Raw genomic sequence first — 13,493 nt, forward strand, 5'->3', positions numbered from 1 at the left:
CTTATCGCCAAGTAAGTTCACATTATGAGGTGCTGGAGGTTTGGACTTCAACACACGAGTTTTTGAGGGACAAAATTCAACACATAATAGTCCTCTTCAAATGAAGGATGAGTAAGCTCGTTTAAAAATGAGTAAAAATTTTAGTTAAATTAGAGTGAGAACAACACAAAGCCTGTCACATTCAGGACTTGCAATTCTAAAGTAATGTACCAGAGCACACCTATTAGATGCTTCAGAAAAGTGCAAATCATGTCCCTAAAAGACCCAGACATATTTTGCCTTTTCCCCAATCACTACAGAAGCCACCAAGGTTCTTATCTGTCTGTGTACCACAGTTATGACTACCGATGAACTTACTGGCTTAGAAACACAGGAGTTAACAGTACATCCTCAACATAGAATAATAAAGCACTTTTTAAAAGTAATAAAATTTAAATGCATTTAAAAAATAGAAGTTATAATTTGGTAAATTATAAGATTTAATTTAATTATGAGTTTATAGAACTTTAGACCTAAAAAAAATGTATCATGGAGATCATATAAGCCAGAGATTTCCAAATTGGGAGGTGCTTCAAAATCACCTGGAAATCTTTTAAAAATACACAGCTTCCCAATCCCCACCCTGCATATCCTGAATAGAACTTTCACAAATGCATATTTTTTTAGAAGCTCTCCAACTGATTTTATGCAGACTGCCTGATCCATCTGCCTTGTTTTTAAGTTGAGGAAATTGAGATCATTTGAACAAAATCACATAGCATAGGATATATTTAATTAAAAATGATCTAGTTCTGTTTATATATGACTCATTTCATTTTGATCAACTGAAAACCCAGGGATTAGTGATAACTACTTCAAGAATACTTTCATTGATACAGTCAATGATGCAACTATTCTTATATTTTGGCAAGATAGTTTAGAGATATTTACTTCCGTTTAGTAAAATTTTAAGGTCATCAATACTTAATGTTGGCAGATTAAAAAATAAATAAATTAAAAATCTTCTAAGGAAAGAAGAACAATTTACAAAAAGACATTTTAGAAACTTACAGAGGATGTCCTATCTACTTCACAACGGCTGCTCAGAATAAAACAGGCCTCAGCATCATCCATCCTAAATGCAGATGGAAAAATAAAATAATCACACACTGACATATCTGTGCATATCTATGCATTATCTGCAAAATAGAATTCCAGTGCATATAAAGTACGTGTAAACTATGGACATCCTTAGGTTTAAATGAAAGTAGTATTTCTACAATCTTTACTATATTTGACTGTAAACAAAATAATTGTTGCAGATTGGCTATATAACTCAACAGCTTATAATGACAGACGTTAAAATAGAGTCAAATTTTATTTTCTCTTTTATCATTATATATTTTTTTCATATATATACTTCGTGTAAATTGAGGGAGTTGTATTAGCCTTTAGTTTAGATGGATTACATCTTGGCTACAGTATGTCAACAAATTAAGAGAGAGGAAACAAAGCTGCCTAGTATTTGTAAGCCAACTTCTACTGTACATTTATATTTCCTGGAGATGAATCATCAACTGTTCCAAACCCTTTCCTTTCATGCTAAAGTTCTATATTTCTTAAATGTACTGATAAACAGTAATTACGCTTCAGTGCTTGATAAGTAATGTTCTAAAAACATAAAACTGTGTATTTTCAAAATAAGGAATTATTTATCTTTCTGGTTCATTATGATAAAAGAATTTTTCCCCAAAATATTTTCTATGAAAAATCCATGGAATTAGACCAAACCAAACAGTTCTGGAAAAATGTGAAGTAGTCATGGTTATTAAGACACTATGAGCATTGTATAACATTTTCTAAACGTCATCTTCAACAAAGCAATTCAAAACTCATACAACTGACCTTTGGAACTGGTTTGGAGAATCCTACTCTTTGTTTCTTGCATGGGGAATTGTACTGAAGAATGTATTAGTTAACATTAAATCCCAAATTTTCATGTGACATAGGATAAGAAATGAACATAGAAATGGTGCCTTCTTTCTTAATTCAGCTTTTTGAGAATTACCACCCTGCTACCTCTCACTCATCCACACTTTTCTTTTTTCTTCTTATGGAGGAATCCTTCTTGCAAATGTGACTGATTTTGCTAAGAAACCATTATTAACACTATTAATACTAAATGAATGTGTTAATCCTAGGTAGTATCAAGCTAAGATACTAATAACTAATCCTAATGGCTTATATTAATTTAGTAGGTAGTCAAAAGACTTCATTTATCACAGAAATTCATACTGACCATAATATGTGCATGACTCATTTTTACCCTGTGAAGAACTTAACTCATTATAATAAATTAAGCATATTGATTATCTATGCAGATGAATATAAAGATCCAAGTTATGTTACTGTCTAAGCAACTATTTCTTTACAGTTCCCAAATAATGAGTATAGATAGCAAATAGCAAATATCTGTGTTTTACTTGAGGTACTGGGAGAATCTGACTTATTCTAGAACTGTCATGTATACTGACAACGTATATGAAGTATGTAATCCACAACAAATACTAATATTGGGTGGGTCAAAATGTTTGTTCCGTATTTTGGGTAAGATGGCTCTAGTATGGAGAAGGTGCTGCGACTGATTGAATGTGTCAAAAGTGGTTTGTGAAGTTTCGTGCTGGAGATTTCTTGCTGGATGATGCTCCACAGTCGGGTAGACCAGTTGAAGTTGATAAGGATCAAATTGAAACAATAACTGAGAATCAACATTATACCATGCGGGAGATAGCCGACATAACCAAATCAAGCTTTGAAAATCATCTGCACCAGATTAGTTATGCGAATCGCTTTGATGCTTGGGTTCCACATAAGTTAAGCAAAAAAACCTTCTTGACCATGTTTCCACATGTGATTCTCTACTGAAACGTTATGAAAATGTTCCATTTTTAAAACAAACTGTGATGGGCAAAGAAAAGTGGATACTATACAACAATGTGGAATGGAAGAGATCATGGGGTAAGTGAAATGAAGCACCACCAACCACACCAAGGGCTGGTCTTCATCCAAAGAAGGTGATGCTGTGTATATGGTGTGATTGGAAGGGAATCTTCTATTATGAGCTCCTTACAGAAAACCAAACAATTAATTCCAACAAGTACTGCTCCCAATTAGACCAACTGAAAGCGGCACTCGATGAAAAGCGTCCAGAATTAGTTAATATAAAATGCATAATCTTCCATCAGGATAACGCAAGACCTCATGTTTCTTTGATGACCAGGCAAAAACTGTTTCAGGTTGGCTGGGAAGTTATGATTTGTCCACCGTATTCCAGACATTACCCCTTCGGATTTCCATTTATTTCAGTCTTTAAAAATTCTCTTAATGGAAAAAATTTCAATTTCCTGGAAGACTGTAAAAGGCACCTGGAACAGTTCTTTGCTCAAAAAGATAAAAAAGTTTTGGGAAGATGGAATTATAAAGTTGCCTGAAAAATGGCAGAAGGTAGTGGAACAAAAAGGTGAATACGTCGTTCAATAAAGTTCTTGGTGAAAATGAAAAATGTGTCTTTTATTTTTACTTAAAAAACTGAAGGCACTTTTTGGCCCATCCAATATATTCTCAAAGAAGCTTAGTTTTCCAATTATGTACCATTCATTATATCCTGACAGTTTCTACTGACTTTTTTGTTTCAGAAGTTATTAAATCTTTGGAAAAATCTCAGTTAAACTGAACTATTATATATAAATCAAAACTAATGTCAGAGTTCCTCTTATGAGCTATCTAGTCATCTTTTGCAGGAGTAAGCAGCAAAAAGGAGTTTGGAAATTTTCTTCTGTTCTTTTCCGTCACCCACACACACCCTCCCCCATACACACACAAACACAAACACACAGAGAACATGCATAAAGAAACACAGAACAAACACATGGAAAACATGCACCAACACACACACTAACACACATACTCAAGTGATCTGGAAAAAAACCAAAACAACAACAAAGAAAAAAACACTTATGAAATTGAGGGAAGATACTTTTAAACCTAAAAGAGTTTGTAGGACAACTCAAGGATAAACATGAAGATATATTTAAAACTTGTAAAATAAGAGAAAACATTGAGCAAAGCTACCTGCACTAAGGAACTCTTCTGGCTTCTGAAACTAAGGATGCTGTTTTGCAGATGCCCTGATTCCCCAGTGTCTACAGTCTAACCAACCATCCTCTCACTCTGCCCCCTGAAATGACCCTCATGACCTGTGACAAATGTATAAGACTATGTCACCTTTAAGCTGGGTGGGCTGGCATCTACACAACAAGAAGAGAGAAACTAAGACCCCTGTCACCCTTCTGATTCTTCCAGTCCCCAAGGACTCGTTCATCTCAGACACCAGGCAACATAAGTGTTACCTGCCCAGTATATGATACAAGCTCCTTAAATTTAAACCCTGACGCAAACTGCTTTGGCATCTCACACAATGTTTAGCCCAAGATTTTTATCTGTGGAATAAAAACAGTATCCAGGGATTTGGAGATGAGTCTCCTTGAGTCTGGATAACTCAGCTCACCTCCCATCAGCCTGAGATAATTACACGACACCACACTTCTCACCGTGTTGTGTGGATGCAGTCTGCTGAACATCCCTGCCCTGAGAAAGAGGAGCAAATACGCAGATTTTATATTTTTAACCTTCCGATTTGACCAGCAGTGGGACGAAAGCAAAAGCCTGTATTCAAATACACATCTTGCAACACTGAAAACTGCTAAAATTTGGAGGAGAGAAAAGATATTAAAACACTACAAGATGGAAAATACTGAAGAGATATACTCACTTTGCTCGCAACAGATCCTGATCTTTAAGGGCTGAACCTTGAAGGTAGATGACTCTTTGTGACCACATCGGAATCTGTAGGACCCTTCGGACCTGCACATCCATTTCAGTAGGACACAAAATCACCACATAATAATCCTACTCAAAACAAAGGGGGCCATGGGTTAGAGACAATAATGTTTTGTTTTATACTACGTAGGTAAATAGAATATCTAAGAACATTTCAAAATATGATAAAGTAGAAATTAACTCTTACTAACAAATAAAAGTTTGATTTAAAACCTAGTGTCAAATAAAATGATTCAGTAATAAACATAACAGACATATAAACACCTCATAAGTCAATATATTCATCCTGATCTTTTTCAATTTTATTAGTACCAGGAAGGGAAGGGAATCGCTGCTTATACTCAGCACACATTTTCCAGTCTATGAAGTTTTCAGTTACGACTTCAGGCTGATTCTAAAAGATAAATTGCATACCAGCCAGAAGTCCTAAGAATCAATTCATACTTCGAATTGTTACTTTTAGAATAAAAACTGTGATGGTGATTTGTATCATTTGGTAATATTATTATGAACTGATAATATTGAAAATATTCTGATGAATATCTGAATGGAAAAAGATTCACAAAAATATTGATAATACTGACAAAGTAACTTAAATTTAAAAGTTTGAGATCAAAATATTTCAAAATAATGGTCTTTTGGAGAAAATAAAAAACAATCTGTAAGAATTTAAAATCTATAAGAATTTAAAATAATTTATCTATAAGAATTCAAATTCTCTGGTAAACATTCACCATTTTATCACTTTATAATATATCTAGTAGGAATTTTTGGAGTTCTAAGAATTCTCCATATTGATATTAGACAAAATAAATTACTAGGGATCAAAATTTGGAAGGATCGAATTTTCCCCCAAATAGATTTTCTTTGTGGGTTTTAATAAGCATCTGAAATTATTTAATATGAATAATAAAAAACCTAACCATTAAATATGGAATTCCTGCAAAAAAGGAAAAATAATTTATGCAAAAACAGAAGAATATATTATATTAGTATCACTTCTAAATTAATTTTTTAATCCAAAAAATAGTATTTTAAAAGTTCTCTAAAATATTCAAGAAAAAATCTCTTTAAGGGAGAGATAATTGATGTACTCAGCACTGTCTTGACCTCAGAATTATCCAAACTCTTGCCACAAATTTATTGGGAAAACACAAGAAATTCAAGTAGCTCTTTGCTGTTTGGACTAGATTAAGTGCCTTGAGCAGCAAAGGAGATGACCTAAGTCTACACTGACACAGAACCATGGCAAGTGGAAGAAGTATCTGAGGAGTTTGTCTGCATAGACAGAAGAAGAGATTTTTCTGAATTTATCATCTCAATCAGCAAGTTATTTCCCAAATTTTGGTCATTTTTTGTTACTATAAATAAGACCTAGTTTCACTCCAGGAAACAAAAGGAAAAATGGAACTTCCAGACTTCCACATTTCTATCAGCAACACTTGATAAATGTCTGAAATATTCAAGTAAGCAGATGATATTGAAATGATTCTTTCATTGTTTTATTATATTTTATGTTAAATTTCAATGTTTCATAAAAAAATATCATTTATGCATTACCCAAGGGAGAAAAAAAGCAATCATTTTAATCAAAGAAAACCTTTCTTTGTAGCAGTAACATAATTCCATCTGTCTTTCAGTATAGATACAGAAGGAAACTTAACATACTGTGTATTCCTCCAGCATTTTTTTCTATGTTCCTGGTTATAATTGTAGTTCTTCATTTTCTCTTTCTAAATTTGAGTGTATAAATAAAAATCCTCCAGAACACAGGCTGTACCATGATTAACTGACTTTGACAATGTTAGTAGGTATGATCTGTTTAAAGGTACCTGGAGTCTTGGATGAGCATAGAATTCATTCAGAAAGTCCATGAGTAAGTCAATCTTCAGTGAGCTGACACACAGAACAACGTGCTTTTCAGTCTGAGCTCTGTGTCGACTGTAGTTTCCACCTGACTTTTGTCTCTCCATCCACAAATAGGCCAGCTGTTCAAACTGTAATGCATTTTCCACATGTGAATGAAAGACACGGGACATAAAAATAAAAATAAAATTAAATGCAATACATCTGTTGTTTACTAAGTATGCTCAATTTCTTAGATGAAAGTCTTTGAGATGCAAAGGATCAGTGTTCCCTTCAATAAGAGGCTCTTCACAGTATGGCTGCAGAGCTTGCTAATGCCTCCCAGGGCCTTCAGGTCTTCAGGAAACACAGTAATATGATTTTCCTATTGTATCATAGCAGGGCACTAAGAGGTCCGTGCCTCTGCTCTGTCCAGTAGGGTATGCAGCTATATATGTCATGCACTGAGTCAAAGAGAAAAGCCTCACTTTTTTTCTCCCACGTTCTTATATCAACTTCAGCCCACATCTCCTGCAAGGGGAGATACCCTTACCACAAATGAAAGGTCACATTCTAGCTATTTAGTAGTTGGTATCTAAGGGTTGTGGAGTGTACAGGGGAGGGGTGTCATTAAGGATGACATGTATGATTGGATAGGAATGGGAAGATCATTTTTATACCTATGTAAAGTATATTTCAATACACTGTGGCCAATGGTTCTGTAATGGAACATGCAAGTTTGATTTGTATTGGCCACATCCTGTTTCTGACCTGCCCACCCATGGACACCCAGAGTTCATTGCAGGAAAAAGTTGAAGATGGCCTCTATGTATCTTTAGTCTCATTTTATATCTCTGTCCCTTTGCTATCTCCTTATCCATTCTCCAAAATGCTGCATGATAGCTATGTATCATCTTCAGATTTTGTTTTAGTTGACCATCATATGGAAACAATTTTTATTCATTACAGCACATGGCTTTTAGATGTATTTTCAAGACTCAAGAGAAATCAACCCTTTGCAAGTATATTTCCTTGAGCTATCATTCTATAATTTAAAAATATACTATCGTACAAACTTATAATTAACATAAATATTCTACATTTGAAAGAAAGCACCTTGAAGAATTGAAATGAAATGTGAGCTATCAATAGTGACTGGAGGGAAAAAAAAAACTCAATGTTTCTAATACAATGCAAAAAGGCATTTCTGATACAATTGTAATTAATTGACTGGATGGAATAATAGCAGGTGTTAATATATTATTGTTAGATTAACAAGCCACCATGCAATTTTTATTAAATGTGGAAGATTTGATTTCATAAGACTTTGCAGGTTCCTATAAAATTTAACATGGTTGTGTTTACCTGTATGGGGAGAACGACGAGAGCAACACAGATCATGGCAACAACAAAAAGCTTGGACGACCATGTTTCTGGAGTGACATCCCCAAAGCCCACAGTAGAAAACGTCACAATGCAGAAATAAAGGGAGTCGAAGAGATTCAGCTTCTTTCCTATTCGTTCCAGATGTTGGATTCCACAAATGCTAAAGAAACATATGTGTATTACAATTAAAACTTTCAAATTAGGCACACTGCTTCTCATCATGACTCTCTTGAAAACCAAAGTGCATTTCATAAAGCCACTTAATAGTTAGGATCTTATATTGAACAATATGTTGGTTGAGGAAATATAATTTTTAAGCTTTTTTTCTACATCAAACAGATACAGTCTTATTTTCATTAGTAGCCAAAAATTGTAGCCAAAATATCACAAAGTATATCTGAATAGCATGTAAAATAAATTGACTGAATTTCATTGGTGACTTACACAAACATTTTGAATGCATGTCAAGGAAACATAGACACCAGAATTCACTAGATCTATTCCCCATCAAAATAGCAATTGTCAGAGGGTGGTGGTGGGATGAATTGGGAGATTGGGACTGACATATATACACTAATATGTTTAAAATAGATAACTAATAAGAACCTGCTGTATAAAAAAATAAATAAATAAATCAAAAGAAAATAGCAATAGTCAGTAGTCTTTTTTTTTTTTTAACAGAGAGACATTTTTCAGTATATATATGTGGTATAGATATACGTGTATATATTCCGTGTGTGTGTGTTCCATACACAGTCATCCTTCAGTATCCCCTGGGGTCTGGTTCCAGGATCCCCACAGATACCAAAATCTACAGATGCTCAAGTCCCTTATATAAAATGGCATAGTATTGATATTTGCATATAACCTATGCACATCCTTCTGTATACTTTAAATCATCTCTAGATTACTTATAGTACCTAATACGATGTAAATGCTGTAAAAATAGCTATAAATAAGTTGCAAAGTCTATGTAAATAGTTGCTTGTATGCGGCAAATTCAAGTTTTGTTTTTTGGAACTTTCCGGAAATTTTTTCCCAAATATTTTCAATCTGTGATTGGTTGAATCCACAAATGTGGAACTTGTGGATACAGAGGGACAACTGTATACAGGAAAGGCTTGAGGAGTTAACCATTGCAAGGTGCCCCTAAAAATGAGTCTCTAAGTAGATCGATTATCTGTACAAAGTTATTGATGATATGAAAGTAAGGGAACAGCATAGAAATTGTTATAAGATGTTCCCAAAGTAGAATTGTTAAAATAGCATTAGAAATAGCACTGCTACTAGCTAAAAAAAAGTAAGGCTATGAAACATGCATATATGTGCAATGTTGGAGGGAAATGAGATTTGCAACATAAAAAATCAGCAATAAAAAGGAATCTAGTATTGACACATGTTAAAATATGAACAAGCCAAAAAAAGAGTGAAAGAAGCCCGATGTAAAAGACTACATATTGTATGATTCTTTTTATATGAAATGTCCAGAAAAGACACGGAAAGCATATTAATGGTTGCTTGGGGCTGATGGTAGGAATGGGGTGATGAAAATGTTCTAAAACTGGACTGTGGTGATGATTGCAGAGCTTTGTAAATATACTAAAAATGATTGACTTTTACACTTAACGTGAATGAATTTTATGGTATGTAAGTTACACCCTTATAAAGCTGTCATAAAAAATCCCTGTATGCTTCTGGATACTCTTTGTAACTTCTATACAGAACAAGCAGACACAGCTTGATTATGATGACCAAGAAGATGAGCTATTCAATGTTTAAACGACAGAAATTCCTTTTCCAGCCTTTTAAGATATCTATGTATTTGTCTAAGTTACAATCCATAAATATTCAATTATCTTAAATCTTTTTAAGGCAGAGTATAAGCCACTGGATAGTTCAGAAGGTGGGTAGGCACACAGGTAGATAAACCAAGGGACAGAAGAGAAACAGTAGGGTATGTGTCATCATTTTTCTTCTGAGGCAGGAACTGTTCTGTTCTTTTTCTGTTTTCTTAACTCCAGGTCTCAAAAACATTTCAATAAAATTTCACTTGTTCTATGTTCAGAAATTTTGTGCAAGCTGCCTGCCAGGTCATAATAGTTGACTCATGTCAGTTTATTTTATCAGCTGCCTCTATGCAATATACCAGCCAAGCTAATTCTAAGACTATTCAGATGGAGCCTTCATACAACCAAAGAGAACAGCTGTTTGATAACAATAGACCTTTCTGTGGAATATGTTTTTTACTTTATTTAAAATAATTTATATTTGAGAATGTAAACAACTTCGCATCACTTTTACACTTCAGTAGGAAATAGAATGAGGAAAAATATAATTTATATACTTTTAAGAATTCAAATGTTACTGAAGGGCTTACTATATTTTGCATAACTACACATTAAAAGCAAATCTCTGTTTATAGATAAAATGTACATTTCCTAATTCAGACATGTGTTACCATGACCAGAACTACAAGAAAAAAATCTCCTGCTTTGCTTCCTGGTCTCCAGTTTGTCCTTCTTTTAATGCGACCCACTCATAAAGGCCATATTCCTATTCTTTAAACACAGCTTGGATATATCAATCTCAGGTTCAAAAAAGCAACTGGATTCTCACTGTTGAAGAACACTTTCTAATTTGTGGTGTGACATATTATTATAATAGCTGCCAATAAATCAGTTCTTATGTTCATTCTCCGTTGCAACATGATATTGCTATACTTCCCACTAAGGTGTACAATCTATCTCTCCTTGACCTTGAATTTAAGCTGCCCTATTGACTTGTTTTGACCAATAGGGTATTGTGGAAGTGATGCTGTGTGAGTTGCATAAGCCTAGACCTTAGGGGACAATGAAGCTCTTGTTCTCACTTTCTTGGAAGTCTAAGACCAAGACTTCCAAGCCTTGGAAGTTCTGAAGACACTGAAGTTCTTGTTCTCACTTATGGTGCTGTGCAGCAGCCCCATATAGTCAACTGGAGGATGAGGGGCCATGCGGAGGAAAACAAGGATGTCCCAGCTGCCAGCCAGCACAAACAGCTGCACTGCAGAGAGACGCCGTCTTGGACTCACCAGCACCTGTGAGGCTGTCATGTGACTGAAGCCGAAAGAGTAATCACAGGTGAGAACAGCAGAAAAACTGCCCCAGGTACCCATCACAGAACTGTGAGAAACTACGAAGTTTTGGGTTTGGCAGTGGCTTGTTATTTAGCAATAGATACGTGGTGCATATAGGATTAACTAGAATCCAGGGGCTTCCCTGGTGGTGCAGTGGTTAAGAATCCACCTGCCAATGCAGGGGACATGGGTTCAAGCCCTGGTCTGGGAAGATCCTACATGCTGCAGAGCAATTAAGCCCGCGAGCCACAACTACTGAGCCCACGTGCCACAACTACTGAAGCCAGCGCGCCTAGAGCCCGTGCTCCACAACAAAAGAAGCCACCGCAATGAGAAGCCCGCCCACAGCAACAAAGAGTGGCCCTGCTCACCGCAATGAGAGAAAACCCACACGCAGCAACGAAGAGCCAACCCAGCCAAAACTAAATAAATAAAATAAATTTATAAAATAAAAATGAAATAAAATAAGGTGCCTCTAGTAAAGTGAAATAAGGTGAAAAAGTAGCAGAACTAATTAATAATCATTTGATAAATCTTTGCAAAGCTTTGTAAGAAAAAAGAATTAACTAGAATTCAAAACCTGGATCTAACCTGTTTTTTCTTCAATGTTTCTCTCACTTATCTTCCCTTTACTTGTTATTTGGACAGTTTGCTTATCATAATATATATAACCCATGCCCCAATGTATACTTTTTGCCCAATCTGTTTCTTTCAACTGAAAATCCTCTTTCTCCCAATACCTACAAGAATTCCCATTTTTTGAAACCATAGCTCAAATATGACCTCCCTCATGAAGACTTCTTTGTATCCCAAGCTACAGTGTTTCTGATGAATTTCTAAAGTATATGAGTTCATGTCTTAGATAGCTACACTTTTACATATATATATATATATATATATATATATATATATATATATATTTAGTGTTAAATATTTATCAACCCTACTCAACTATTATCAACCTCGATGACAGTATTTATACTTTATAATTTTCCTACAACACTTAGAACAAAGTGCATAGCAGCTATCCAGTAACTAACTGCTAAATGAACAAAAGAACACTTAATTAAACCCTGCTCAAATCATATATACAAACAAACTCCAAAAAATAGTTCATGCATGATTCAGTTTTTTTATTACAGCATAACAAACTCCCCCAAACTTAGTGGTTTAAAAAAGTAACAATTTATCATCTCATATGGTTCAGTGGGAAGCTCCTCTGGTTTTCTTGGGCTCACACCTGCAGCTGTGTTCAGCTAGAAGCCTGGCTGAATTGAAGGCCCAGGATGGTCCCACCATTGGGGTCTATGGTCAGGGTTCCTTGTTGGCTGTGGCACCTAGTTTCTCTCCATGAGACCTCTCAGCCTCCAATCAGCTCAACCAGCTTCCTTTTTGGCATGGCAGCTGCAAGCCCTCTGAAGACCTAGCTTTGATCTGCCCATTCTACTTGCCAAAGAAAGTCACAAAATCATCCCAGGTTGAAGGTGTGTGGAAACAGACTCCATCTCTTCATGAGAGGAACCACAAAATATTATGGCTATTCTTTCCATCTACCAAACTGTATAAATGATAATACCTACCACAACCTATGTAAATCTTAATAAATTTTGCTGAATAAACCATATTACAAGGTATTTAATTTCCTTGATATGGTTGTAGTTAAATCTATACTTACAATCATTTTTTATAACCCTTATGCAACATTTCATTTACTTGACCTGGGAAAATCATGTGAGCCTTTCACTTATTTGTTAATATTACACTTACACTTAAAGGACTTGGTATACCTTAATGCTCTCTAAATTGATATGAAAATGAAGACCCCTAAAATGATAAGAAAATGAAACAGTTGTTGCATGTTTGGTATAATTATACAATAGCAAAATCAACTTTTTAAAAAAAGACTAATAAAGATGAATACACTGAATTACTTTTAGAGTTTTCCTCTGATTTTGAATAGGCTCATCTGCTGGTTTCTCTTAGGGGCTCATTAAATGGGTCACTGCTTAGGTTCATGAGTAACAATGTCACTACAGGTTTTAAAACATTGATGTCAACATATGATCTTCTAAGTCAATAAATATTTTTGTAATAAGTAAATGACTTTTATTCCTTCTTCCCAAGAGAAAATGAGGCAGAGGATACTTAAATATGTAGCCCAAGAACACAATAATCCTTTTAAATTATAGGTCAAATCTTGTTCCTTCTCTGTTTATAACTCTCAATGCCCTTCTTTCACATTCAGAATAAAATCCCAAACACCTGGCTC

The 13,493-nt window shown here is 34.8% G+C and overlaps 1 protein-coding gene across 5 annotated transcripts in view; it reads right to left on the reverse strand.

Moving 5' to 3' along the window:
• KCNT2 (potassium sodium-activated channel subfamily T member 2) overlaps window positions 1-13,493 on the reverse strand; it is a 358,057-nt gene that overhangs the window by 170,004 nt on the left and 174,560 nt on the right. For all 5 annotated transcript variants that reach the window (XM_060091451.1, XM_060091450.1, XM_060091453.1 and 2 more), the window contains 4 exons: window positions 8,089-8,269; window positions 6,711-6,875; window positions 4,811-4,947; window positions 1,051-1,114 (listed from right to left, as the gene is read on the reverse strand). In XM_060091451.1, the coding sequence (XP_059947434.1) occupies window positions 1,051-1,114; window positions 4,811-4,947; window positions 6,711-6,875; window positions 8,089-8,269 (547 nt within the window). The remainder of the gene's footprint in view (window positions 1-1,050; window positions 1,115-4,810; window positions 4,948-6,710; window positions 6,876-8,088; window positions 8,270-13,493) is intronic.

Source organism: Mesoplodon densirostris, chromosome 2 (assembly GCF_025265405.1).
Source record: "Mesoplodon densirostris isolate mMesDen1 chromosome 2, mMesDen1 primary haplotype, whole genome shotgun sequence".
NCBI classification, from domain to species: Eukaryota; Metazoa; Chordata; class Mammalia; order Artiodactyla; family Ziphiidae; genus Mesoplodon; species Mesoplodon densirostris.